Here is a 27,740-nt window from a genome sequence, read left to right on the forward strand (position 1 = left end):
GACAGTGGGATCATTTCTGAATATATTCTCATATATGATCTCATTTGATATTTTTAAGAATCCTTAGGGATAGGGAGATATGTTTATATCCATTCTATAGATAAGGAAATCAAGATTCATGATTTAAAGAGATGACAGAACTAACAAACGTGATTAGGATTAGGACTCAGATCTTCAGTGAATAAAATCTCTCTTAATTCCCACTTAACTACTTGTAGTTTTAAGCAATGCTCTTTATGCCCTCCATAAAGCATATTGACTGCTGAACCCGAGAACTCAGTGTCTGAGGCAAGCATTTGTATGCTTACCTCATCATGCACTGATGAACTATCGGTGCAAAAAGAGATAGACTTAGTTCTATAAAAGCAAAGGAATGTTTATAAAGGAATCTATCTGGGAAAATTTCTTGGAAACATTGCAGGTGAATTCTATGTGGTGTAACAGCTTTTGTGGGGTCAGGGAGAATTGTGAAACCTAGTATTCTGTCTGCCCTGAGATTTCTTTGCAAGTGTCTTTATGTTCTTACATAATTGTGGCTATAACCAATGCATTATGGGTGAGGTTTCCATAAAGTAGATGAGTAACAATTCCAATTAGTTCACCTTCATGCAAATAAAATACTTTGGCTGTGTGTTACAAAGTTGACAAAGGAATAACATTTATGTTTTTTTAAATTAAAATAAGATGTTTAAAATTTTCATGCATTGCTTTTTCTTTTGAATACTCCTATAAAAATTGCTATCCCTTTGTAGCAAAAAAGATAAAAGGGCCTCTATTGTTTATTATATCGCCTCCTTCTGTGAACATTGGGACTTCTGTCCTTGAAGTCCTGAACTGTGCTTCATAAAAATGACTCCGGCAGCAATGAAAGAGAAAGAGGTTGGGGGCAGAGAAATCAAAAGTCAGTAGTTGGACCCCAGTGAGAAGACATTGATTTGGGCTAGATAGCAGTATATTTAATTAGAGTACTAAATCATGAACTTTTAAATTGTGCATAATATTTAAATGTTCATTTAAAATATCCCATGTAAAAGAAGGAGTTTTGTTTGAACACTGCTAAGAGAGATGTATAAGGTACCTGATATAAGAGAAGTGTAAGAAAATAGTGGAGGATTGTAGTAAATCTATGGATTCAACAGACTTTAACACTCCAGCTCTCATACATTAGGGCAAATTGGTCTATCATTTTCTTTATTGTACAACCAGAACTCATTATTTTTATAATGAATACATTTCCTTTTTTTTGTGATTGACCATGAAACTTGATAAGAACTAAAACAGATACGCTGCATAAAATATCCAGAACATAAATGAAAAATATTTTGCCTTTTACTTTCTTACTCTTCCGAGAGTATTTATAGATATGAGATGGGTATCTTTCTACCAAATGACCAAATGCATCCTTGTTTGCAAATTTTTGTACTGCCTGTTACAAATATTTCCTGTTACCTGATTTCAATGTCATTTTCTACTCAAGACAATTAATAAAAGATGGAAGGTTTTCCAAACAACTGTCAGACCTTATTTTACTGAAGGTTGAAAGAAGGCCTGTGTTTTAACTTTAATGGAAAGAGTTGTGACCTACCTGAACAATGGCATTCACATAAAGAAAATTAGTAGACATATACATACAAAATCCAATGATAAAATTTTTACAACTTTAACTTTTGCTCTTTACTGTTCAATCTCTCTGCTCCTTTATATCCCACTGAGAGATTCCAGAAGGGGCAATAAAAATAACCTGCCAGTTCTCTGAGAAGGTTGAATATAATGCAATCAGGGTTCTACCATTCAAAGTAAATAATTAAATTTTATGCTATTCACAGCCTTTTGTATTTCTGCACCTTGCTTCTGATCAATTCTCTGATATACGTGTGGGAGAATTTAAAATTTCCAACTATGAAACTGATTAAATCACATTGAATCTTCTGAGTTTCCAAGTTTAATGTATGCTTTAAAGCTTAGGGTTGTTAAGAAGTACAAATGAATAAAATTATTCATGTCACGGGAAGCATGAAACTTATTTAAATATTGGAGTTTTGATCTAATTCCAGAGAATGAGTAAAACTATCCTAATTTAGATTCAGCTAATTAATTCAGTTTTTCCATGGTAAACCCTAAAGCAAGCCAATTTTCAATGAGCTAAAACAAATAATGAGAATATTTATGTTCTTAAATCATTTAACTTAACACAAAATTTGCTCTCGATCCAGGCAATTTAAGTTACAAAGAAATATTCTTAATTTTCCCAAAAGGTGATTAGGCTACATAAATGCTCGAGTTATTGAATTGGTATTTTAGATGTGTGGATGTAAGGTCATGTGCTTGAGAATTCTGACAGTTTCAAACACATTTTCCATGAAAGTAAAAACACAGATGATTCATTCTTCTGTATTTCAGGGTCCATCCACATTTCTAAATCTAGTATAATCAAAACCACAATGACAGAGGTAATGCTGTGGCTTTGCAATGAAGCAGACTAGTTTTAACACCCTTATGGGTGACTTCTTGGCTATGTAACCTTAGGCAAATTACTTGTGTTCGCGTCCGTCAGTTTCTTCGTCTGTAAAATGGGGAAAATGAGTGTCAACCTCATCGCATTGTTATGAATATTAACAAAAAAGTGCATGAGAAATGCACAGTGTCTGGCACGTGGTGTCAGCTTGGCTAAGGTGAACGATTATTAAATGCAACATAGAATTATATTGAAATATCACACGTGCACTAAATGAAAAATTGCACCAGTACTTGGGTTCATAATTTAGTCTTTTTTTCTCCCTTTCTCAAATCGTTTTTCTTCTTTTTATTCTGTTGCAAATGTCTGATTTTCCCTCTAAATCGTATCCCTTTAAAACACGAAGGAGAGTTTTTCCTTGGGTCCAGACTGCTCACTGGTGCTTCTCTGGCACTGCAGCCCCCCGATGAGTGGTGGATGTGCTCCTGAGGGCCAGACACTTCCAGAGCTGTGATCCTCAAGCAGGGTGTCCTGTGTTTCTGGGGATCCATAAAGCCTCTCCAGGGGCTTTGCAGGCACATGGATGGTTTCAAGAGAATCTTCTTTCCCCGTCTCTTTCACAGACACTCTTCTGCTCCTCAAAAAAAAAAAAAAAAAAAAAAAGAACTAACTTTCACCTCTCCTTAATATTATGGTGATGATTGGCTCATGGCGAAAAAATTCTGCAAAACAAAACAACAAAACAAAACAACTCCCCTGAAACAAAACTTGAGAAAGTGAAGGATGCCAATAGTAATTACATAACAAACACTATATAATACTGTGTAACAAATCCTGCACAACTCAGATTGTTTTCAGTTTTTAACAAAATTAAGTATTTCATGATAAATCGCTACGTGGCGTTTTTTCCCATGTACTTTGGAAGGAGTTCAAGGAATTAAGTCATGTTGCTGTAACTAAACTCTTCCATTTCCCATGTCTCTCTCTCTCTCTCTCTCTCTCTCTCTCCACACACACACACACACACACACACACACACACGCCCTTCCATCCATACATTTCATACATATATATTTCTGCGGACAAGCTTTCTCCGTGCTTACATTAAAAGTAATATTAATACTGGGGCGCCTGGGTGGCGCAGTCGGTTAAGCGTCCGACTTCAGCCAGGTCACGATCTCGCGGTCCGGGAGTTCGAGCCCCGCGTCGGGCTCTGGGCTGATGGCTCAGAGCCTGGAGCCTGTTTCCGATTCTGTGTCTCCCTCTCTCTCTGCCCCTCCCCCGTTCATGCTCTGTCTCTCTCTGTCCCAAAAATAAATAAACGTTGAAAAAAAAAAAAAGTAATATTAATACTGATGCCAAACCCTTATCACTCTAGTCATAAGTAATATTCTCTTAATGGATATGTGTTTTCATTGAATAAAAAAAATTTCATGAAATTATATCCATCTAAGAGATGCATTTTCGTGACAATTTTATTTTTTTATTTCAGAGATTCATTAATAAGATTTATAACATATTTCTATTGTCCTGACCAATTGTGTACAAGCAATAACTGTAATCATAACTCTGGGGAAGAAAAAACATTTTTAAATTTAGAGCCATATAGTAACCGTAATTTTAGAAACTTAAATTTATAAATACATTTTTCTTATTGAGAATTATAGGGTTATCAAAAAATCCTTTTATTTATAAAATATATTACATTGGGATAAAATGCTGAGGTATTTGTATTTCTCTGGATACATTGTGAATATTTTGCAAGTGCCTGGGAGACAGGCTGGTTAGGTTAGAGTCAGACAGGGAGATCTTAGTCCAGTCGGTAAAAGACAGAAAGAATAATAGTATCAGTCAAAAACAATAGACTTAAATTCCAAGGACATTACAAATAGGTGGATTTGAATCTATACTTATTCCCCTTTTAATTGGGACAAAGAACATAGAATCTTGGATTTCATATATTTAGAACTAAGGGTGCACTTAGTTCTACCCTTGGATGGAACGGGGTCTGAGCTCTTCTGTGCTATTTCCTTTTAAGCATTGATTATAACCTATAACGATCATCCTCTAGACTCACTTTGTGTTCCATATTAATTTGCCCTCTCTTCCGGATCATTCCTGTCAACATTCAAGCTTGCTATGTGATTATTTCCTATCCTAAACAAATGAACAAAAAAGCTCAAGAATGAAAGAGTGTTCATGGATAAAGCAGTGACTAGCAAGAGGTGGAGTAGAGCTGGACACTATTTCCACTCTTAGCAGGAGCTGAGAAATGGAACAAGGGAAGGGCTATTTTTGTTTTGTTTCTTTCGCAAATTTTTTAACCACTGAAGAAGTGGTCTCTTGGACTTTGGTGGCACAAAATTAGCAAGTCCTTAAACATAGTTGTTTAAGTTGTTTAAGCAAGTACTTAAACATAGTTGTTAGAGGGAGTGAGGCTGTAAAAACTGCAAAATTACTTAAAAAATGTTAATTGTGATAATATATACATAACAAAATTTACCATCTTAACCATTTTTAAGTGTACAGTTCGGTAGTATTAAACACATTTACATTGTTGTGCAACCAATCTCTAGAACCTTTTGCAAAACTGAAATTATATACCCGTTAAACAACCCTGCATTTGCCCCTCCCCCCAGGCGCTGGCAACTGCCATTCTGTTTTCTGTTTCTATGAATTTGATTACTCTAGATACCTCATGTAAGGGGGATCAGACAGTGTCTTTTGTGACTACATTATTTCACTTAGCATATCCTCAAGGTTCTTCAAGCCATAGTACGTGTCAGAATGTTCTTCCTCTTTAAGGCCGAATAATATTCCACTATGTATTTTGTTTATCCATTCATCCATTGGTGGAAACTAGAGCTGCTTCCACGTTTTGGCTATTGTGAATAATGCTGCAATGAAAATGGGTGTCCAAATCTCTCTTCGAGACTCTGTTTTCAATTCTTTAGACTATATACCTGGAAGTTGAATCACTGGATCATATGGTACTTTTATTTTTTATTTTATGAGGAACCTCCATACTGCATCATTTAACATTCCCACCAACAGTGTCCAAGGGTTCTGGTTTCTTCACATTCTTCCCCACACTTATTATTTTATGTTGTTTTGTTTTGTTTTGTTGTGTTGTTTTGTTTTTTGGTAGTAGCCATCCTAATGGATATGAGGTAATATTTTGTTGTGGTTTTGGTTTGTACTTCCCCAAAGATTAGTGACATTGAACATCTTTTCATATGCTTTTAGGTGCAAAATGATTTTAAGTAGAAATATTCTTCTTCATACTGAAACAATGAAAATTTCTCTTTTATGCAATAATATTGAGAGAAATTCTAGGAAACTTTAGTAAAGTACAATGCTATTAAACACGACTCAAAGTTCAAGATACTAAAATAACTGTATTCTGCTATAGTTTCCCAGCTAGTCGAGAACATGTCTTAAAAAAAAAACAACTCTAATATTGGTTAATCTTTCATCTTTTGTTTTAACTCTTAGATTAAATTTTCTTATCTCAAAAATCCTCTTGAACTGCTGTAAGCTTCAATTTTTCAAAGGTTTTATTACAAGCCACCAGAAAAATGCATATCCTCCCTCTCTCATGAGATGGAAATAAGAGATAAACATGTCCTAAGGAGAAAAATTACTTTATCCAGAAGCTCCAGTAAATTATTTCCCTTATCAAAGTCTCTGTGGTTTCTGTAATGCTATACTTAGCTTTATTCACTCAATATCTACTCTGCATTAGGTACTAGCCACCCAAAGATAAAATGGTTCATCTTCTTCCCTAAAAGATTTCACAGTCTAGTGGTAAGAACAGACAAGAAAGTCAGCAAGTTTGCTCTCAATGTATTGCCATTGAGAACAATTTGCCCAAGGTCTTGTGGGAAGATAAAGGGAATTAATTAATCAAGTGAAGCCCAGAATTTGACATGAGAAGGGTTGTCAGACATGGGGAAAGGGAATGAAGTGAATAGGACTTCTTAGAAGTATTTCAAGATATCAAAGATATGATGGAAGTTTTCCTACAAATATTTTCAAGTTGATTTTCAGTTCCTCTTGTCCTTCCATTTTTAATAAATAATTTTGATCCATCTGTGTATATTTAAATGATCTTTTTCGATATTTGCAAATGACATATCGGACAAAGGGCTAGTATCCAAAATCTATAAAGAGCTCACCAAACTCCACACCCGAAAAACAAATAACCCAGTGAAGAAATGGGCAGAAAACATGAAAAGACACTTCTCTAAAGAAGACATCCGGATGGCCAACAGGCACATGAAAAGATGCTCAATGTCGCTCCTTATCAGGGAAATACAAATCAAAACCACACTCAGATATCACCTCACGCCAGTCAGAGTGGCCAAAATGAACAAATCAGGAGACTATAGATGCTGGAGAGGATGTGGAGAAACGGGAACCCTCTTGCACTGTTGGTGGGAATGCAAATTGGTGCAGCCGCTCTGGAAAGCAGTGTGGAGGTTCCTCAGAAAATTAAAAATAGACCTACCCTATGACCCAGCAATAGCACTGCTAGGAATTTATCCAAGGGATACAGGAGTACTGATGCATAGGGGCACTTGTACCCCAATGTTTATAGCAGCACTCTCAACAATAGCCAAATTATGGAAAGAGCCTAAATGTCCATCAACTGATGAATGGATAAAGAAATTGTGGTTTATATACACAATGGAATACTACGTGGCAATGAGAAAGAATGAAATATGGCCTTTTGTAGCAACGTGGATGGAACTGGAGAGTGTGATGCTAAGTGAAATAAGCCATACAGAGAAAGACAGATACCATATGGTTTCACTCTTATGTGGATCCTGAGAAACTTAACAGAAACCCATGGGGGAAGGGATGGAAAAAAAAAAAAAAAAAAGAGGTTAGAGTGGGAGAGAGCCAAAGCATAAGAGACTCTTAAAAACTGAGAACAAACTGAGGGTTGATGGGGGGTGGGAGGGAGGGGAGGGTGGGTGATGGGTATTGAGGAGGGCACCTTTTGGGATGAGCACTGGGTGTTGTATGGAAACCAACTTGACAATAAATTTCATATATTAAAAAAAAGATCTTTTTCAAAGCTTATTTATTTATGGTGAGAGAGAGAAGGAAAGAGAGAGAGCACAGGGGAGGGGTAGAGAGAGAGGGAGAGAGAGAACTCCAAGCAGGCTCCATGTGTGGAGCCCGACGTGGCCTCAAACCCACAAACCAGAGATCATGACCACAGCTGAAAGCAAGAGTGATGCTTAACTGACGGAGCCACCCAGGCGCCCCGCAACCACGATCCTACTAGGTCATTTTCTATAAACTTTATTTTGCACAAAATTTGTATTTCAGTTTTACAATGAAGGAGGAAAATGTAGAATTTATAAAATAGTTTCATGTCATGTTAAAAGTTTTAAGACACTCTTTTAATTATTTTTACCTTACTGCCGAGGCAGTGATTTCTTTAGGATCTTATTCTCATATTTATGTAACTCAAAAACATCCATTAAAAATCTTGATGTAGAGAGGGATAAGTTGATATTTGAGTTTATGGCTTCATTATTTTAAACTAGCAATGAAAGTGAAAGTGCTTCTTCGGGTATTTGTTCTTGAGTTAAGAAAGCTCCTGGGTGAAATGGGTTTTTCAAGCTCTGATGGCTGTAAGTGGTATTAATATCAAATAATTTCAGATTTGCCATTGTCTAATGAGACCATTGAGCACAATTCTCTTTCTATATCTGAACACACTGAGATGCACAGAATTCAAGTAATTTGACCAAGGAAATACAGTAAGTATAACAAATTACGGTAGGACCAGATACACAAAGAAGTCCTCCACTTAGCCTGCGTGGATTAGTTAGTTACAAGAAATGATACAAGTATTGTGCCCTCTCAGGGTCACTCACTGAAAGTTGATATTTTTTAGATACCTATTAAACACTTGCACAATTCTATTTTCATTTCTGGCATATGTAGTTTGCCACTGTACTAAATAAATTAAATAGGTCACTCATCTAGAATTTCCTTTGAACTGAAGGGCTTAGATCATTTAAAATTCGTGCAGCGAGATAGAAGGAAATGCATACACAGACAACAATTTGGAACCGAGCTAACACAAAAATGAAACAAGTTGCTCCATTTTGAAACATGCTTTCCGAGCCCCGCTTCTCTCTCCTGTCCTCATACTTCGCGAAGGCCGCTATGTTCTGGCCCCCTGTTTTCATTGTTGGTGGCTGATGTTGGTCCTTCTCTGAGCAGACTGAGGTCTTGGGGAATTGGGGGACAGCCAATTATTTGGATCGTTCAGTTCTGCTCTCTCACTTTTGTTGGGAGGCCTCCCACTGGAGGGGGCCATTCAACCATCATACCTCTTTATTCTCCCTTTTAAAACATTTCTATTATGTGGCAATGAGAAAAAATGAAATATGGCCCTTTGTAGCAACGTGGATGGAACTGGAGAGTGTGATGCTAAGTGAAATAAGCCATACAGAGAAAGACAGATACCATATGGTTTCACTCTTATGTGGATCCTGAGAAACTTAACAGAAACCCATGGGGGAGGGGAAGGAAAAAAAAAAAAGAGGTTAGAGTGGGAGAGAGCCAAAGCATAAGAGACTCTTAGAAACTCAGAACAAACTGAGGGTTGATGGGGGGTGGGAGGGAGGGGAGGGTGGGTGATGGGTATTGAGGAGGGCACCTTTTGGGATGAGCACTGGGTGTTGTATGGAAACCAATTTGTCAATAAATTTCATATATATATAAAAAAACATTTCTATTAAAGGTTTATCATATATTTTTGAAATGTTCTATTTTGATTGGTGTCACGTGTGTTCAAATTCTCAAAGGCAGTTTTGAATTTCCACAAATGCATCGCATTATGAGAATCTGACTTCAACAGCCACTCCTTTAAATGGCTGCGGACTTCTCTCGTTTTAATTGATACAAGGAGCGAACATGTGCTGGGTATTGATGTGCTGGGAGGTGGTGTACCTTATGTAAATTATGTCATTTAATCTGAGCGATACCTCTGCAAAATAGATACTGTCATTAATCCCAGTTCTCACAATTTAATAGTAACAGGCATAGAGCCAAAGTTAAACCCAGGACTTTTTGCCTCTAGTATCTATAGTGTGACCACTGTGCTATGTGCCATGACTCCTAACAGTATAGTACTTTCCACATAGTAAAATTCTCACTAAAAAAATGTGAATTGAATGGAACTGAATCCATATACTGGCAGCCCATATTCAATGCTCACTGTTACAGACAGAAATTAAGAAATAATCATTTCCACAGTGGGAGAATAAATACAACCCTAAGACATTAATTTCTAATGATTTTTTGCCATGGAAGATATAATGTGATATCAAACTTATACATCTTATATGCTACACAAACATTTCCAACTTTCTTAAATTATTAACCTTGACCTTTGTGATATTCGGGAAACATTAAAATAAAAAATGCAATAATACAATCAGTAACCCTCTCTACATAATCATGCTGAACTGAGTGAAATAGGAGTTCTTTTTATTTGGAAAAACAATATTACTCTGTTTTGACTCGAGGGTGTTAACATTTTTAGTGTTCGTATTAATTTGTTTTCTTTTGATCATACAATTATTACATTTATTTTCCTTAGTGAAATGGCAAAACATCCCAATTGCCAAATGCTAATGTTGTGTCCATAGAGTCTGAAAATGCACATCTCATTAGGTTTCTGTGTTTCAGCTGGTAAAAGTTTATGAAGTCAGGATTTGTTTCACTTGGGGGATTTTACTTGTGTATTTTTAAAGATACATTTACCATTTCCCTCAGGTTGCTTATCTGTCCTTCATTATCATAGCAACAAAAGTTTTTCACTTTGTAGTGTTACGCAGCTCAGAGCGATCTAGTCTGTTCTTCCAAAAACATGAAGAGGATACCTGCTGCATGTTTTTTCAAAAAATATTTTTTGTTCTTCATCTTTGAGAGATTATGTTTATCCAAAGAAAGTGTACAACCCAATATGAAGTTTGTTTTATGCTTTTTAAAAATTTTGACTTGAACTTTGATGTTAAGCATCTTCAAGAGGTAGTTTTGTTGTTGTGATTGTTTTAATACTTAAGCAAATAAAAATGGCTGTTTACAACATGAACAATGGTATTTCTAAGAAAACATAAGCCTGAGCTTTATTCTCCTTTTTGTAATACTGCCCTATCTTTTCTATCCACATGAAACGTTCCTTAAACGAAAACGTTAAGAGGAGACTGAGACTCTCTTAGATTCTTCATTAGTTGGCTAGGTCTCCCATAGCAAGATGCTGTGAAAAAGCAACTTTCATGCAGTTATTTTTGTTCTGATATATACAGAAAAGTGACAATACTAAAAAGCTTGGATTTGGATTTCATACCTTACAGTGGCTTTCAAGTACACTTTCTTCCGATTTGTATTGACAGCTCTCTTGTTGGTAGTATTCACCCATTTTAAAGAGAACACAGAAATCCAAAGTGAGTTGTCAGTCCAAGGTCATCTAGTTTGTAGAGTCACAAATTAAACCTGTAAGTTCTGATCACAAGTTCTTGTTAATAATTCCTTTTCACTTTCAATGATTAGATGCTGTGAAATGAGGGAAAGGGAAGCAAAAATGCTAAAGTAATTTAAATTATAAGATGTAGTGCACCCTATATTCAGTTGAAAGGCTTAATAATTAAATAAAATTTTTTGAGAGAGAGAGAGACAGAGCATGAGCGGGGGAGAGGCAGAGAGAGAGGGAGACACAGAATCCGAAGCAGGCTCCAGGCTCTGAGCTGTCAGCACAGAGCCCGATGCGGGGCTCGAACTCATAGACTGCGAGATCATGACCTGAGCCTAAGTCAGACACTCAACCGACTGAGCCAGCCAGGCTCCCCTTAAAAATTTTTTTTAAATGTGTATAATCTATACATATTGCATATTATGTACATAATAGACATTGAATATTATATACATAATATTCATTTATAACATACTTTTAGTATATTATATACACTTTCAGTATATTATATGTAAGATATATGCATATGTATATACACACCCTATACATATATATTATATATAGGTTACCAAACTTTCCTATTTAAGGAGTTTTTTTGAACATGACAGGAAGATATAACCTAACAGAATCTTTCAAACTGGTCACCTTGGAAATGATAGACAAACTGAGATTATTGACTCAATAGTTAACCCTTTATTTTGTTCACAGTTGCAAACATTTTTTGAGACATTCCTGACAGCCAGTTCACCTCTTCAGGCTTTTGATAATATGAAGGAAGCAATTAGCAAACTCCTCCTAGCAGCTGAAGTATTCAGTGAAACATCTACTCTGGGACCAAAGGCCTTCAATAGGTAAAAACAAAATTTAACATTAAAAAAAAATTTAAAAACCCAATATAAAAATTATTAGTGAAAATATATCTTAATTATTACAAGTAGGTGCTTATTTGGAAAATGTTATGTCAGTATATAAATATGGACTTGCAAGCATCTTTCCATATTTGTAGATCCTACACTTCAAAGCATGTTACAGACTTGTTAGTGTCTAGATAATAGTGACAAGAAATAAAGCACACATTATTTAAGTGGATTTTAATTGTATCTCCTTTTTAAGCTTAGGTATTTCTATCATATGTACTTTGCATTGACTAGGTGTAATTTTACCTATGGCCCTTATTAACAATAGTCAATAGCTACTATTTTCATGTTACAGCCTACTTCAACGTAATTTAATGCCCTTTTTCTAGAAAAAAAAAAGTTAAATTTACAATGTCAACAAAAAGGAGGTGGCTCAATTAAGCTTTATCATGCTTCCTATGTGAATAAGAATGCCCAGTGTGTAGGAGTAGGAGAGTTTCCTTCTCCATATTTGCATTTTCATGAAGTAAACTCATATGTTTAATGCATTATTAAACTCATTGTTTAATGCGTTATATTTGTATTTTCTATAAGGAACAAAACAAATTCCAATTTAAAAATAGGTTGCATGTAATTCCATATTATCCAAGCCACTGCTCTCTTTAATTAATACATACCTTGAAATTTAACTGTAGTAACTGTTAATAATGCATCAAATGGTAGAGTAAATGTAGCAAATAGAATATATTTTTATATTACCTTGTGTTTTTATTTCAGATGCAGATTATGTTTTCAACTTTTAACTTTTGATATTGGTTACTACAATTTCAGGTACCCTGTTGTGCTCCAGGTGCGTATGCCAAAGGCTTTCTGTGAGCTTCCCGCCTTATGCTGAATGATCTATGTGCGTGTGTGTGTGTGTATGTGTGTGCACGCGTTGTTTGCATTCATAGTAACCAACCAATAAATAGCAACTTGTATTAAAGTCACTACAGGCTTATATTTTACTGTAGTTCAGAAAATTAACTAATGTATGGAGAATCTATGATTTGAGGTCCAGTCCCTACTATGCCTCACTGTGGAACAGGCACAGATTTTTCTATGGTTCAGTCACTGTTTATGAAATAAAGTGGTAGACATTTGGGTAATAGAAAATAGCAGTTACCCAGCTTATTCCCTTAGGTTTATATATATAACTCTTATTCTTTACATATAGATATTTAGTTTTATTTTTTTAATGTTTGTTTTTGAGAAGGAGAGTGAGTGAGTGGGAGAGGGGCAGAGAAAGAAGGAGACAGAGAAGACTCTGTGCTGTCAGTACAGAGCCCAGTGAAGGGCTCCAAGTCATGAACCCTGAGATCATAACCTGAGTGGAAATCAGATGCTCAACGGACTGAGCCACCCAGGTGCCCCTAGGTATTTAGTTTTAAATTGGCCTATATTTTGATTAAAAAGCCATGGGAATTTTTCAAATATATGGTTTTTTTCCTAGTATAAAATATGTGTAAATTGAAGAGTGTTTTTTATATACCCTGATTCTTTTGCTTCCTTTCAAATTAAATGAACTCATTCAGATCATCTCCTACATATTTCTCATCTAAAATATCCCTTTGTGGCAAGAAGATTTAAAAACATTGAATAAGTCTACAGAAAGCTTTATTTTGGGGTATGGAGTAGGAAGAAGGGAAGAGGAGCAAAATAAAATTATGAGCAATCAGATTTCAACTTCATATTGCATTGACTGCGTTTCAAACTATTGTACAAGGGGAGTGATTATATTATATGTGGCTCAGACATTTAGTTTAATAGCTCAAAGACTCATTCATAAAATTTTGAAACTTCATGAATCTACATTTTAAATTATTCATTATCTTGCACACATCTTAGTGTGTTCTTTAAAATTTATTGTTCAGAACTGTTACTTATTATCTTTCATGGACACGAATTCTAACAGTAAAGAGTTTCAAGATAAACTTAAGTGACTTTATAATCCATTAATTTTCTTATAAAAATTGTATCTTCAAAAGAACATTTCTTATATTTTATAAAACTGTTGACCTCCAAAAAGGCCACTAGATGTCAGTTCTGATCTACAATCCAACAGGAATGAATCATGTCTTACAAGTGATTCCACTGCATTAATATAAAAGTCAATGAAAAATATTTGCTGTGCTTTTACTCTTCCACAGGTGCATGAGCATTTAAATTTTCAAGATGGTGATAATACGGATTTTGAGGACCAAAACACAGAAGAATTCCTTTTACAAGATACTTTCAATTTTCTCTTCTCTAATGAATCTTCACTTCCCATGTTTTCTGAGATATTTCAGGGACTTTATATATCAGGTGTTTTTAAGGTAAGTGCATATTCTTGTAGTGACAAATATTTCTTTCAAGTCATTCTTTGGAAGGTGCCATTTTCTTTATTGTGCAGTTAAGCAAATTGATAATTCATTTGAAACTAATTGGTATCCATTATATTACCTCTCTTAATATTTTTCTGGCCTAAAGGCTAATATTATTTTACGTCAACTAAGTATGAGTGACTGATTCTGATGCAGTTATGGGTTAAAATAAGGCAATTCCTAATTCCTAAGGAATGTTTGTGGGTATTATGAATAATACATATTCTATGTTATTTAGAATTCTTTAAGAGGAATAGAGAGAATAAGAGAACTTTTTGGAGCCAGTCTAGAATAGCAGTAAGTGCTCTAGATTGACACCAAGGCACTGGAGTTATAATACTAATTTTTAAAGAATTCACATCTGGTTAACATCTTTGCTTAGATTTCTGATGATTAGGATGTAGTGCTTCGTAGTAGCATTGGTTAATTTTTTAATGACATGTTAATATAACTTTTCTTGATGGATCAAAAAATCTGTACAGATTACTAAGTACAGCATTATTCTCTATACGTCTTTCTGTTTTAAAACCCGTATTCAGAAAACTTGGCAGAGTAGAACATGGAAATTCTCACAAACAACGTTCTTGCTCTGTGGAGAGTTGTTTGTGAGAGATAGAACATAACTTTACAGACTGCTGTTTCCCTGAGATTTTATTAATTCTCCTTCTAGTTCCCTATTTTCCTTCACTAGTGAGTAGATTGTCATTAAAACCGTTAGAACCACTTCACCCAGAAGGAATGGAAAATATTTGCAACTTCTCCTCTCTGGGATGCATCAGGAAAAAAATAGATGTGAGGGGGAAATGGGGCAGGGGGACCATTTATCAGAATCCACAAACTCCAAAACTGTAATTTGGAAGGGATTCACATGTTCATTTGCTGCTCTGATCTCTGGTACTTTGAGGGCTGAAGAGGACTCTTCCTGTGTTCCCAAATTGTCACACACCGTCTACCCTATAGGGCTCATCTCCGCAGGCTTACTACCAAAGTGCTATTGAGCAATTTCATTCAGCATCTCTTTGTCAAATATGAAATTTTCTTAGAGTCAGACACTGTTGTGGCAAGCTGAAGCTACTATGTATTATTTAGCATTAATTAGCTCAGCTGTTTGTAGAGTTCAAACTTTGATGTATAAAGTGGGAAGCAATTGGGCTAAACATGGTTTGACTTGGTAACAATTGCTTAAGATTTGTTCCCCTCCCCCATTATAGGGCGAAAACTATCAAAAGGAACCAAATCAATGCCTGTCTTTAGAGGAGATGCACTCAATTATGACTTTCATAAAGGAACTTGGGAGTTTGGGGCCATTCCAACTGGTAAAACAAAAGTGACATTTGATTCCTCATGATCACTGAGATTATAGTAGATCAGCCATAAGCTATTTGATTTTCACTTGATGAAGATATTTCGTTAAGAACCAGAAACCTTTGTAAGCTTCTTTCTTCTTTTCAGAGATCTAAATATTAAAATGAGCAGAATCCATTTTCTTTAGGACTTTGCAAATAATACATGGCTTATTCAAGCTAAAGGATATGAGATCAGTAGGGCTGCCAGCATATGGCAGTTCTTAAGGAAAAATGTCCACGTTTTTCTAGAGAAGTTTTGCTTTTAGCTTTGGGACATTTATGTTTGACAAAAATTTCTTTCTGCTCATTGTGCCCTTTTTGTTCGTGTAAAATCAAATATTACTGAATATGACCACATCTTAGAAAACTACCTAAATCTTAATTTGTTGCAACTCTATAGCAAACCTCAAAGAAAGAAAATGTAAATAGTTATGATAACCATTACTGGTTTCAGCCTAAAAAAATCAATGACATTTTATTGTCTTTTCTGTGTATTTCTTTGGGTTCTGTTAATGTATTGGTCAATATCAAGATAATTTAGTACATATACATTCAGTACTTGCTTTTTCTCTAGTTCTGTCACTTGTCTAGGTAGACTACAATGGATTTATATTTTTCTACCTAAGGTTTGTTTATACAAAACATCTTTTTAAAACAGCATTTTTAAAAGTCCACTGATAGTTTGTTATTAATCTGTATGGATCAACATTTATTTTTTACTTAAAAAAACATGTATTCACATTATACTTATCTGAGTTATAACTAATTTACTAAGTTAATTAGTGAATGTTTGGCACTTGTTTTTATAATTTGGACTCATTTTATTTTATTTTTTCCAAATTTTTCTTTAAATTCTAGTTAACATACAGTGCAATATTAGTTTTAGGAGTAGAATTTAATTAATCATCACTTTCATACAACAATCATTGCTCATCAAAATAGACTCATATTTTAGAGGATTCAAAGTAAGCTTTTGCCCCAACGATAATTTAATTGGTAGATTATTTTAATTAATTTAAACATACCCATATTACATTTGTGACAGTTGGATCAAAACTCTACAAATATAAAGAAAGAGGTCTCATTCTTCAGGAATTCATAATTTAAGATATTGTGAATGTAGTGAACATCACTCAGCACAGACTACAGAATTATTTCGCAGGAGAAAGAGCAAATCCTAATTTCCTGACTCTCGGTGTCAAAAGAGGATGACTAGATTTTTTTTTGTAGATTAATATCTCTCACCCTGACAAAGTTCACTTGTAATCCAAAGCAATTTCTCCTCATTCTTCCTACTGCCTGACTCAGTCTGTCATCCACCTGTTCTCAGATATCTTTAGGAAGGAGACGTCCATTTCCGTTCAATGAAAAGAGAAAGAAAACTCATCCTATTTAGAAATATGATCAACAAAATTTCTTCCTTATAAAAAGTGACATTTACCTTGACAACTGCACAGAAAATTATATTATGATACTGACCAATGGATTTTAAATAAATATCTGATTTTTAAAAACAGCTGAATAAAATACAAAGACTTTTCTAGTAATAACACCTTTTAAATTATTTTCCATAACTTATTCAGATATTCTCATTTTGACTGTTTCTTTTCAGCTCTTCCCATCTACTGATCCTGGGATTCAGTCTTTGATGCGTGAATTTTATGATATGGCAAATCCTATAGGACAACCTGGTTCAGTCCTGACTCAGTACTGGTCTCTTTTAAATGTATTTGAACAATTTCAGCTCCTGAATAAAAACGCACAGCTACACCCACTGGAATGGTAAGATAGCCACAAATTTGAATTGTGCAATCCAAAAATTCTCTGAAGATTGATTTCAAAAGATTTTGCCTGCATTAAAGAAAGCAACAAAAAGAAATGTGTCCAAAAATGTGTGCTCTGGAAAATAAGCTTCTGTAAAGCCTTGAAACCATAACAATTCTAGTGGTCTTCAAACACTGTAATAAGAACACATCCAACAGTTTTTCAAACCAACAGGACTTGACTCTAAAGAGTAATGTTTAAAATGAAAACCTTCAAATTTGTTTCATTCTGTGATATATATCCTTGAATTACAGGCGTATCAGACAGAAAGACTTGGGTGACTTTTTTCTTTTCTTTTTTTTTTTTTTTTTTTTAATGAACCATCAGCGTGGAGCCCAAGATGGTGTGAACATTTATTTAAAGAGTTTTTGAGGCATGGCTTTAAAGTGGGCAGAATGTATCCAAATTTATAAATATGTCTGTCCCTGCCAGAAGAGTAGAACTTTTCTTTTTTTTTAGAAGGTCGAATCTCGGGAAGCCTGGGTGCCTCAGTCGGTTGAGTATCCGACGTCGGCTCAGGTCACATACTCACACCCCCACGTCAGGCTCTGTGCTGACAGTGCAGAGCCTGGAGCTTGCTTTAGTTCTGTGTCTCCCTTTCTCTCTGCGCCTCCACTGCGCGCTCTCTCTCGCTCTCTCTCTCTCTCTCTCTCTCTCAAAAATAAATAACCATTGAAAAATTAAAGAAAAAAAGGTAGAATCTCAGAGGGAAACATTTGGCCTCCCCCTTCCACTTTCATTCTAATGAAAGGTAGTAATGAGCAGATGGAAGAAAGGATAGGCCAGGTGAACACATTAACATCTCCTGTAATTATTGAAAATGGACAGTGCCTAACACACTGGCTAAGTCTGCTTTTCTTTTATAGGATGGAATTCAGGGAATATTTGACTTTTCTACTGCCAGGAAAACAGAAGCAAACCTAAAACCTCCTAGGGAGATGAAAGATGAAATGGCCAGGCTATAACCACTTATGTCTCTTGCAGTTACCCTCAGGAAGGAATGGCTTTGGTTCTCCTGAGTGCTGCTTCCTTTCCCTCTACCTCAGGAGATAATGAAAGCAGATCCACAATAATTTTTTCTTAATTAAAAAATGTAAATACTCATATATTTGATGAATTCTTAGCACATTACTCAGGATCAGAACTCACTTTAATTGTCATAACGTTATGAAGTTGGCCTTATTCCCTAAATGCCCGTAGTAAGCCAAACAGGAAGTTTATTTGTTTGTTTGAAAAGTAGGTTTTAAATAATAGAGCTCAGTGCCTGTTTCTCTGTTCTTTGCACTCACTCAAGGAATCCGAGTCTGTCTCATTCATCATTATCAGTTGGGAGGAGCAAACTTGATTTAGCTACTGTTTTTAACTTTGACTAAATTCCCTTGAGATATGCAAGCATTGGAAAGTTTGTTTCTCAGCAAGTTTTTCTCAAGAGTCACATGTAGTGTAAGGTTAAGTAACGGGCTTATCTTAAATTTAACTGTAACCCTAACGCTAACCCTAACCCTAACCCTAACTGATTCCCTTTAAATAAAGGAATGTATTAGTGGTCAGTGTTGAAAATGATCAGTGTAGAAAGAGTCAGGGCTTTTTTGAATCAGACAGACATGGATTCAAATACCCCAACCCTAGAGTTTATTAATTACAGCAGCTAAAGTTTTGACCCCTCTGAGACTCAATCTCCACATCTATAAAATATGGATTATACTACCTACCACATATTATTTTACAAGAATTGAATAAGATAATTTCCACGTACCACATGGTGTCTGGTATGCTGCAGGGCAAGTAGCTAATAAATATTAATATTGACTTTTCATGTTTCTCTGCTATCCAAAGGTCACTTTAGGATCTACAGTAGAGGAAATATTTTTCTTTCTTTTATAGGAAAAGTAAGACAAGTTCAAAAGATTTATCTAACTTAACACAGAAAATTAAACTTCAGATCTTTATCAAAAAGCAATTAGGTAAATCACCTGAGAACATTTCAAGAAATAAAACTCAATTCTAATTATCTTCAAATTTACCTGGGAGCATATGTATATTTAATTATCATCCATGCTGTATTACAAGGAGGATGCATATTATACATATTTTCCAGACAAGGAAACCAGGATGAAAAGGTGGATCGTTTGCTCAAGCCACACAGGTAAGAGAAATAGAGGAGAGATTAGGACCCTGGCCTCATGTCCACGGTCCAGTCTTTATTCCAGTTCATCCTGCAGAAGGGAGGTCAGGTGTAGTCATTTGTCATTGTCCTTATCTTCACAATAGTCACCTCCAGCTTTTTCTACTTCTGGCCAATTTTACATACCTATGCTACCTGTAGGGATTAATGACTTCATGATTCCTTTTTTTAAAGATTATTTATTATTTTGAAAGAGAGAGAGAGAACAGCACATACACATGCGCCAGCAGGGGAGGGGCAGAGAGGGGAAGAGAGAGAATCCCAAGCAGGCTCCATGCTATCAGTGCAGGGCTGGTGTGGGGCTTGATCTCACAAACCATGAGATTATGACCTGAGCCAAAATCAAGAGGCGGATGCTTGAGCAACTAAGCCACCCAGGCACCCCTCACGCTTCCTTTCAAATAAAGATCATTTGCTTAGAGCAACAAGGTGAGAAGAGATAAAGTCAGAAAAGCAAGAGTTAGAAAAAGTGATAATTATTTATGTGTGCGCCCTGAGGCTTAGAATCCAGAGGTCCCAACAGAATTAGTGTAAATCTGAGCAAAATGAAAATGTTGCTTACTATCAATATTTGTGTACTATCTGTTAATTCTCACTTTACTAGAAATACAGTTGCTTTGCTATCATCATACACTTTCCATGAAAAATCCACATTTTTAAAACAAATAATTTATTCACAAAATTGCATAAGGAATCACTGCAGGATGCTTTAACATACAAAGCATCTCATCCCATTAAGATACTAATTCAGTGTACGTGCATTTCAGGGTTGTATCTTTTATGAGCTTCACTTAGAGTTTTTGCTTCTATGAATTCAGAGCTATTTTTTTTTTTTTAATTTGGCCTGGCACTCAGTCAACCTTCAACTAAACATATCTAACCCCACGCTTGCTTTATGTTTCTTCATTCCTTGGGAGGAAGGAAATATTTTAAAGTAAGTCATAGACATTATTATTTTTCACCCCTAATTACTTCACTGTATGTATCAAGGAAAAAAAAACACCTTTACAAAGTAAACTGAAATAAAATTATCACACCTTCCAACATTTGCAATACTTTTAATTCCCTGATTCTTCGTAATTTGCTGATGTTTGTATTTTGAAGGAACTGAATATGCCTTATTCATCTCTTCTCTACCACAGTGCCCAGCACAATATCTGGGACAATAAATATTTATAAAATGTAATTTAACACAGGGCATTTGATTTCATTCCCATCCCTGTGAAGTAAGGCCAGGGCTGTTATCTCTGTTCTGCTGCAGGAGAAATGGAGAATCACAGCTCAGCCCGGGAAAGTAGTCTCCATCATCAGGACCAGCAATTTTTCTGCTGCAGTTTAGATTATTTGGTACCAAACTTGAGGATTTAGAGGGGTATCTGGCTAGGCATCTAGTTATACAACAGAAAACTGAGGCAAACACACTAGATAGAACTAACCCTTACTGTTAAGCGTAGTTAGTGTTTAAGGATAGAAGATGCAGGAAGACATAGGTCATTTTCTGCATAGTACGCTTCTGTTTCTTAGGTTATATGCATGTTCTCCTGAGTCTATGTCTCAGGGCTCCAAGCTTCTCACTTCAAGACTGTGTAATTTTTTCCAAACAAATTCCAGTAAGAATGTGTGTTCCCAAATTCACTTCTGTTGGACCCAGGCTATCAGAGATCGCTCACTTTTGGACTGAAGAGTGACTTTTTGCCCTGGTTTTCTTCAAATGTACTTCTGATTGGAGATGATGAGATTTCCACCCACCTCACTTGAGGCGAGATTGCCAGCTTTGAGGAGTGAAATCCAGAAAGTGTTTCTTTGTGTTCATCAAAATATCTGTGCCCACACAGGACAAAAAAAAAAAAAAAAAATAGTGTGTTCAATGTAATTTCCACGAATTGTGTTCATTTCATTGATCTAGATTTGTTTGGCATTGCATTTGCAGGGCTTCTTTCACAGAGGATGAGAACATTGAAAAACCACAAGTGCCATTTGATGCAATTGAAAATAAAAAAGGTAAAAAGATATGTTCTCGCTGATTCCAACATGAAAATAAGTATTGCGTGGCTCAAAAAATACATAAGAAAGTGTTTCGCTTCATTAGCAATAAAAAATGGAAGTTAAACTAGGAAATACGATTTTCCTTCAAATTTGAAACGATTTTGCCTCTTAAAGATAATAGAGCTGGGGAAAGTGTAGGGAAGTAAGCATTCTCATGCTACGTGTGCTAGTTAAACTGAGCAACCTCCCTTAAGGACCATAACAACATATAAGAAAATCCTTAGAAGTTATTCTTGCATCACAGAAATTTCACTCCTAGATATTCAATTTAAGCAAATAATTAAGAATGTACACAGAAGTTTAGTTACATGAGTTATTAATAAATAAAAAAATTAGAAACTTCTATTTTCTACAGTTACTTCTAAAATTACTTATAATACAATTACTTCTACTGTAATAATACTGGATTGGATAAATAAATTAAGTTATAGATTTCCAACAAAATATGATAAAGCCATTCCAATATTGCAGAAGAGTTATTTATGACATGAAAGATGTTTATGGTATATCATTAAATGAAAGAATTGGCTACAAGCAACTTGGGCCTCAGGGAAAACTAATGGTGATTGTAATTTTCTCTCCTGGACTTATCTTTATGTTCTAATTTTTTCCTTCTAAAGAACATCTGAGCTTTTTGTCATACAAAAAGAAAATGTTTCTAACTTTAAGAATAAAAGATGAAAAGAAGTACTACGTGTCTGCAATTTTTTAGAAATCAAAATTTTCCTAGTACAAATCAAGGTTTAATACAATACAGTGGTTCTCAACATGTGTGGCCCCTAGACCAGAAGAAACATCAACATCACCTGGGAAATTTAGATGATTCATATCTGCTGAATCAGAATCCTACTTTTCTGGGTATGAGACCCAGCACTCTGTATTTTTCTTAAGTGTTTATTTATTTTGAGTGTTATTTTTTGAGGGAGAGGGAATCCAAGCCAAGGGGAGGGACAGAACGAGAGGAGGGCAGAGGATCAAAAGCAGGTTCCGTGCTGACAGCAGAGAGCCTGATGTGGGGCTCTAACTTGGAAACCGCGAGATCATGCCTGAGTTCAGGTGCTTAACCCATAGAGCCACCCAGGCACCCCAGCACTCTGTATTTTAAGAAGCCCTTCAGTTGATTCTGAGGCATGCTAAAGTTTGAGAAAGACTGATTCAATAGAATGAAGTGGTAAGCCCAGTGAAGAACTGATTATAAACTGCTACTCTCTTTCTGGTTCCCACCATTTTTTCTCTTTAAATGAATAATTTAAGCATTCTGAGTACGTTTATTCATTCCTTTGTTCCATCAGTATTTACTAAGGAGTTTTTTATAGAGATGTTTGGTTCGATTCAGAAACTTAAGAGTAAATGTCAGTGGAATCAACTGGATAGAATTTCTGTAATTCTAATGATTTGGGATATTAAAGTCATAAAATCATAGAACTAGAAGGAATCTCAGTAGATCACCTTCAGGCAATGGAGACATTTAGACCATTCATTTTTCCCCCCTAATATTTTCCTATTTGGAAAACTCATTCTTCTGAGATTTGAACCGAGTAACTTCTTTTATTTTACATAGCTTTCAGTTTAACTAAGAAGTGCTTTCTGATGTAATAAGTTAAGTAATAAAATATGTGTTTTACTAAGTTGTGCTGTTTGAGATTAATGAATATGTATTCTTTTTGTTTTGATTAATAGTTTTCATTTTAAATTAACTTTTCTTTTTTTAGCTTCTGTTCCACGAATTATGAGTGAAACCAAAGAAGTTCATTGTAGTAATGGTGAGTTCCAATTAAAGTCTTTCAGTGGCATAACCAATAGTGAGGCACAGCCCTGTGTTGAAGAAATCGTCATTTTCTCATAGTTGGACACGTATAGACTACAATATTAATATTGCAGTAAAATAAATAAATAAACAAATAAATAATAAAATATTAAGTACGTTTTTAGAAGTTTCTGAATAAGTTGTTATCCGTCCCTTTTGCATAAGAAGAGCATTTTTATATCTCTGTTTTTGAACATGAAATATTATGCTCATGTGTTTGTTTAAGGACAGTGACTTTCAAACTCATTTTGAGGAGTCCTTAGGGTATTAAGGCTTTGCCTTGGAGACTGTTCAAGTGGAAACACTTAAGCTTATCTGCTTTATACATTGATTTTTAGGGCTCTCACCACCCCACAGGGATTCCTTTTCTGTCAGATTATTGACATAATGGATAATACTTGAGTTGAATTTTCTTTATTAGAATTGAGAATTTTTAAGCTGCTTTTTAACTTATTTTCTTAAAATTCATGATTTTTTTAAACCAAAGTATAATCAAGAAAAATAGTATATATATTATAGTAATACATTTCAAGTGTTATATAGATTTTAGGATGTAAAAATAATTTTGTTCACTCTGGTCAGCATTATTCCAGTGACCTTGCCAATATATCTAGAGAATATATAGAGAGAAATATAGAAAGAGAGAATATACAGAGAATAGGATATATATAGAATAGAATAGAGAGAGAGAGAATGAATCTAATTGATCTTTCCAGGATCACAGGACTGTTAAATACCTGAGCTGGATGAAAGCTGGGTCTTCCAATTCTTTGTTTAAAGCTCATGAGTTATCTTAATACTTTATAATAACATGATAGAATAATAAGAGTTTACTGAGAAGGTTTGCTTTTTGAATATATATATTGCTATTTGAATATATATATATATATATATATAGTGCTAAAACATGCACTTAGAAAATTTAGCCTTTCACAAATAAAAAATCGATTCCAGGAAAACATAAAATCTGGAAAAAAATAAAATTTATAGATTAAAGTTTAATTTATTATAAATAAAAGTCTTCCAATTTAATAAAATCTAATTTGTATCTTCTATAATACAATTTAATTATGTTTTAACACTATCATTAAAATTGGGGTAGACTGAGAGGTTATATAATAGTATGGCATAATAGAATCAACAAATACATTCAATTAAAAAAGCAACATTTTAAATAAAATTTTGCTGATCAGGAAAAAAGAACAGATATCACTTATGCCCTTCCCTCCCCGCACTTGCCATCCAATCTCTTCTAGAAAAATACATGCAACTTTGGGAGACTGGTGCCTAGCTATAGTGGGTAAAGTACTAGGGAGAAAACCAGGAGCAAGACTAGAATGCACATTTGGGGGTGGCTGGGTGGCTCAGTAGGTTAAGCTTCCGGCTTCAGCTCAGGTTATGATGTCATGGCTCACGAGTTCGAGCCCCTCATCGGGCTCTCTGTTGTCAGCATGGAGCCATCCTCGAACCCTCTGTTCCTGCAACCCCCTCTCTGCCCCTCTCCCACTTGCTCTCCCTCTCTTCCGCTCTCTCTCGAAAATGAATAAACATTAAAAAATTAGGAATGTATATTCGTCAAGTGCTAGGTTCTGGGGTAGATGCAGCATCAGGAAAGCCACTTCACCTCTTTGGTATTCTATTTTATAATTTATAAAATGAAACAACTGTATGGGGATAATCTCTTTTTTTTTTTTTTTCCAGTTCCCAAGTAACGTGTTCTGGAGGAGGTGAACGTGTTAGATAAGCTCTTTAGCTTAGTTCATGTTTTTATGTTGATAAAAACTAGTCCTACCTGGGTCCGCATAATTAATCTTCCCACTTTTATGGTATAATTTAAGGTTTAAAAAATAACTTGATGATGCCTCAGAACAGGTGGGATTATCCTTCAGAGTCTAGGCTGTTCTCGTGTTTAATATGAGTTATGATTATCCCTCAAGAGGGCAATAAAACTCTGTGGTTAAAAGGATTCATTAAAAACAACCAAAACTTCAAACAGCTTTCCCAAATATGCTTGCCAAAGAGGCTAAGCAGCCTGCTACCGCCATAGCTGGCACTGGGTTCTCCGTGGATCTAGGTGAGCTGGCCTGAGGCGTGCTGGCCCCGGGCTGGGAAGGATGCCAGTGAAACTCCAGGTGTATCAGCAGCACTGATGATTCAGGTGAAGATCAAGTCGAGATAAATCAGCCTTTAAGCAGGGGTTTAGGATGGAGCACTCCAGCCGGAGGTGGAGAGATTCTGATGAAACCAAAAACAAGCACTTGCTAGAATCCTGCTTACGAGAATTCCTTACACATTTGGTCTCGTGTAGGGCTGAGTTGCGGTGTTATAATGGGCAAGCCCCACTGGAAACTTTCACTGTTAAGTGAAAGTGTGAACTGCAGGGAAATCAACTCTCAGTGACTGATTTATAAAAATATATCATCTGAAGTTAAAGTACGTCCTCTGTGGTTACTGTTTTGAAAAAATAAAGCTTCTACTTGGTTATTCATTTAGCTGGTTTTGAACATAAAAGAGTAATGCCAGTGTTTATGTATTCCCTTTTCTACTTAGGAAATGGTCCTCCCAAAAGCACATTTTATATCTCTGGACTCCAGCCTGCTTAAAGTGTTACGTTAGGTTCACAGTCTCCATTTGAGTCAGATCTCACGACCAACAATAGCCTGTTTTTTACTGTGCTTATCTCAGTGCCTTGAACACAGAATGTGCTGGGGGTGGGGGGAATCTTTGAAAAAAAAATGAATGCATTATTAATAAGTGGTTGAATTCAAATAAAAACTTATGGTCCTTTTTAGGATGAGATCTAATAATATAATCTTGCCCTCATTCTTTCATTGGTTTCTCTTTTGTTATAGAAATTTCAAAAGTTGACATGATCATCAAAATTATAGATGCAGTCCACCTACGTTTTTCAGCCAGATCAAATATTTGGTAACAAGTAAAATCAATAAAGTCGGTAGTTTCCGCAATTATTTAACCAAATTGACTAGTCATTTATTTTTTATTAAGACTTTTCCCTACAATGAAATTACAATGTATCTATTGTATTATTATTTATTCCTAATTTGTACCTGAGGAGTTTTTTTCTTTCAAAATCTGGGAAAACTATACAATGTGGGTCAGAAGTACGTAGGTTTTTTTTTTTTCAATTTCATTTTTCGTTTTCATTCTCATTAGTGCCTGATGGAAGTTGTACTGAGACACAGGCCTCAGAACTGGAGTCCAGACACCCAGAAGGTTGGTGGTTTCCACTGCCACGGATTTGGTGGTACATCCCCATGTCTGCCAAAGAAATATAAAAAATTCGGCATCGTTAAGTCACAAAGTGCAGGATATAACGGGGATGTAACGAGAGAGGAAGACAAGGAAGAGATTGTGAAATGCCTTGTCTGCTTTATTAGGAGCTTGGACTAAATTTGGGAGATAATGAGAAACCATTAAAGAATTGAAGCTGACCCAGAACTGATTGTAGAAAAATCATTGTGATAACTGTATACAGAGAGGGGAAGAGGTACAGCTGATGAGATAATCTACTTGCTTTAAGTTCGGTGGATAGCTTCCTGCAACGAATTCCATGTTCCCTTTTTCTGTTGCCATGTTGTTAACCGTCATTGAACATCTTATTTAAAAGGCAAAAGATACTTTCATTTTACCGATTTCTATAAAATTTCTCATTTACTGGAATTTTGTGAACTACTGAAAAGTATTTATGGAGCAAAATACTTATTAATATTTCTTTGAAAAATGTTTGCTAAACTTCTTTTGAGTAATTTACTTATCCCAAACATGACGCAATATAATTTAGCAGTGGCTGGTGTGTGTGCCTACAAATGTATTTTTCTTTTACTCCTCAAGATCCTTTTGTAAAAAATCGGGCTATCGCATGGAAACATATTTTTCAAATGACTTAGAATCAGTGGTATGAAGTAATATGCTAGGTTCCATGACAAGATTGAACAGAGTATGCCATTTCCTTCTCATACTTGAGGGTACTTCCTTATGCTGAGGTGACCTGGGTGGAGTAGGGAGGGGGGTCTCAGGATGTCCTGCTGATGTTTTTGTATCTAAATGTTTGCTGTAATATCGGATTTCACATTCTTCACTCCACCCTACTGCCTGTAAGCTACTATATCAATTCAATGGCAGTTTAATGACTCTCCCTATTAAGAAATTTTCCTCATTCCCTGCTGACGCCCTTCTGTTACCACCTCAGAGTCATCATCCCCATTCACCAGTTGCTTGATACATGCAGTAAATGTCATGAACGTGTTATCAATCCACTGGTGAGACATTTTCCCGCCTTCTCTCTGCCTTC

General features: G+C 35.4%; 1 protein-coding gene across 1 annotated transcript in view; it reads left to right on the top strand.

The window, feature by feature from the left end:
* The window catches only part of CPED1 (cadherin like and PC-esterase domain containing 1), a 270,984-nt gene that overhangs the window by 116,286 nt on the left and 126,958 nt on the right, over nt 1-27,740 (top strand). The window contains exons 7-13 of the mRNA XM_047097404.1: nt 11,667-11,809; nt 12,593-12,665; nt 14,005-14,172; nt 15,432-15,536; nt 17,179-17,348; nt 21,506-21,576; nt 23,334-23,384. Coding sequence (XP_046953360.1) covers nt 11,667-11,809; nt 12,593-12,665; nt 14,005-14,172; nt 15,432-15,536; nt 17,179-17,348; nt 21,506-21,576; nt 23,334-23,384 — 781 coding nt within the window. The remainder of the gene's footprint in view (nt 1-11,666; nt 11,810-12,592; nt 12,666-14,004; nt 14,173-15,431; nt 15,537-17,178; nt 17,349-21,505; nt 21,577-23,333; nt 23,385-27,740) is intronic.

Source organism: Lynx rufus, unplaced genomic scaffold, assembly GCF_022079265.1.
Source record: "Lynx rufus isolate CCGP_SWC_20201006 ecotype Redwood Valley unplaced genomic scaffold, mLynRuf1.p SCAF_4, whole genome shotgun sequence".
NCBI classification, from domain to species: Eukaryota; Metazoa; Chordata; class Mammalia; order Carnivora; family Felidae; genus Lynx; species Lynx rufus.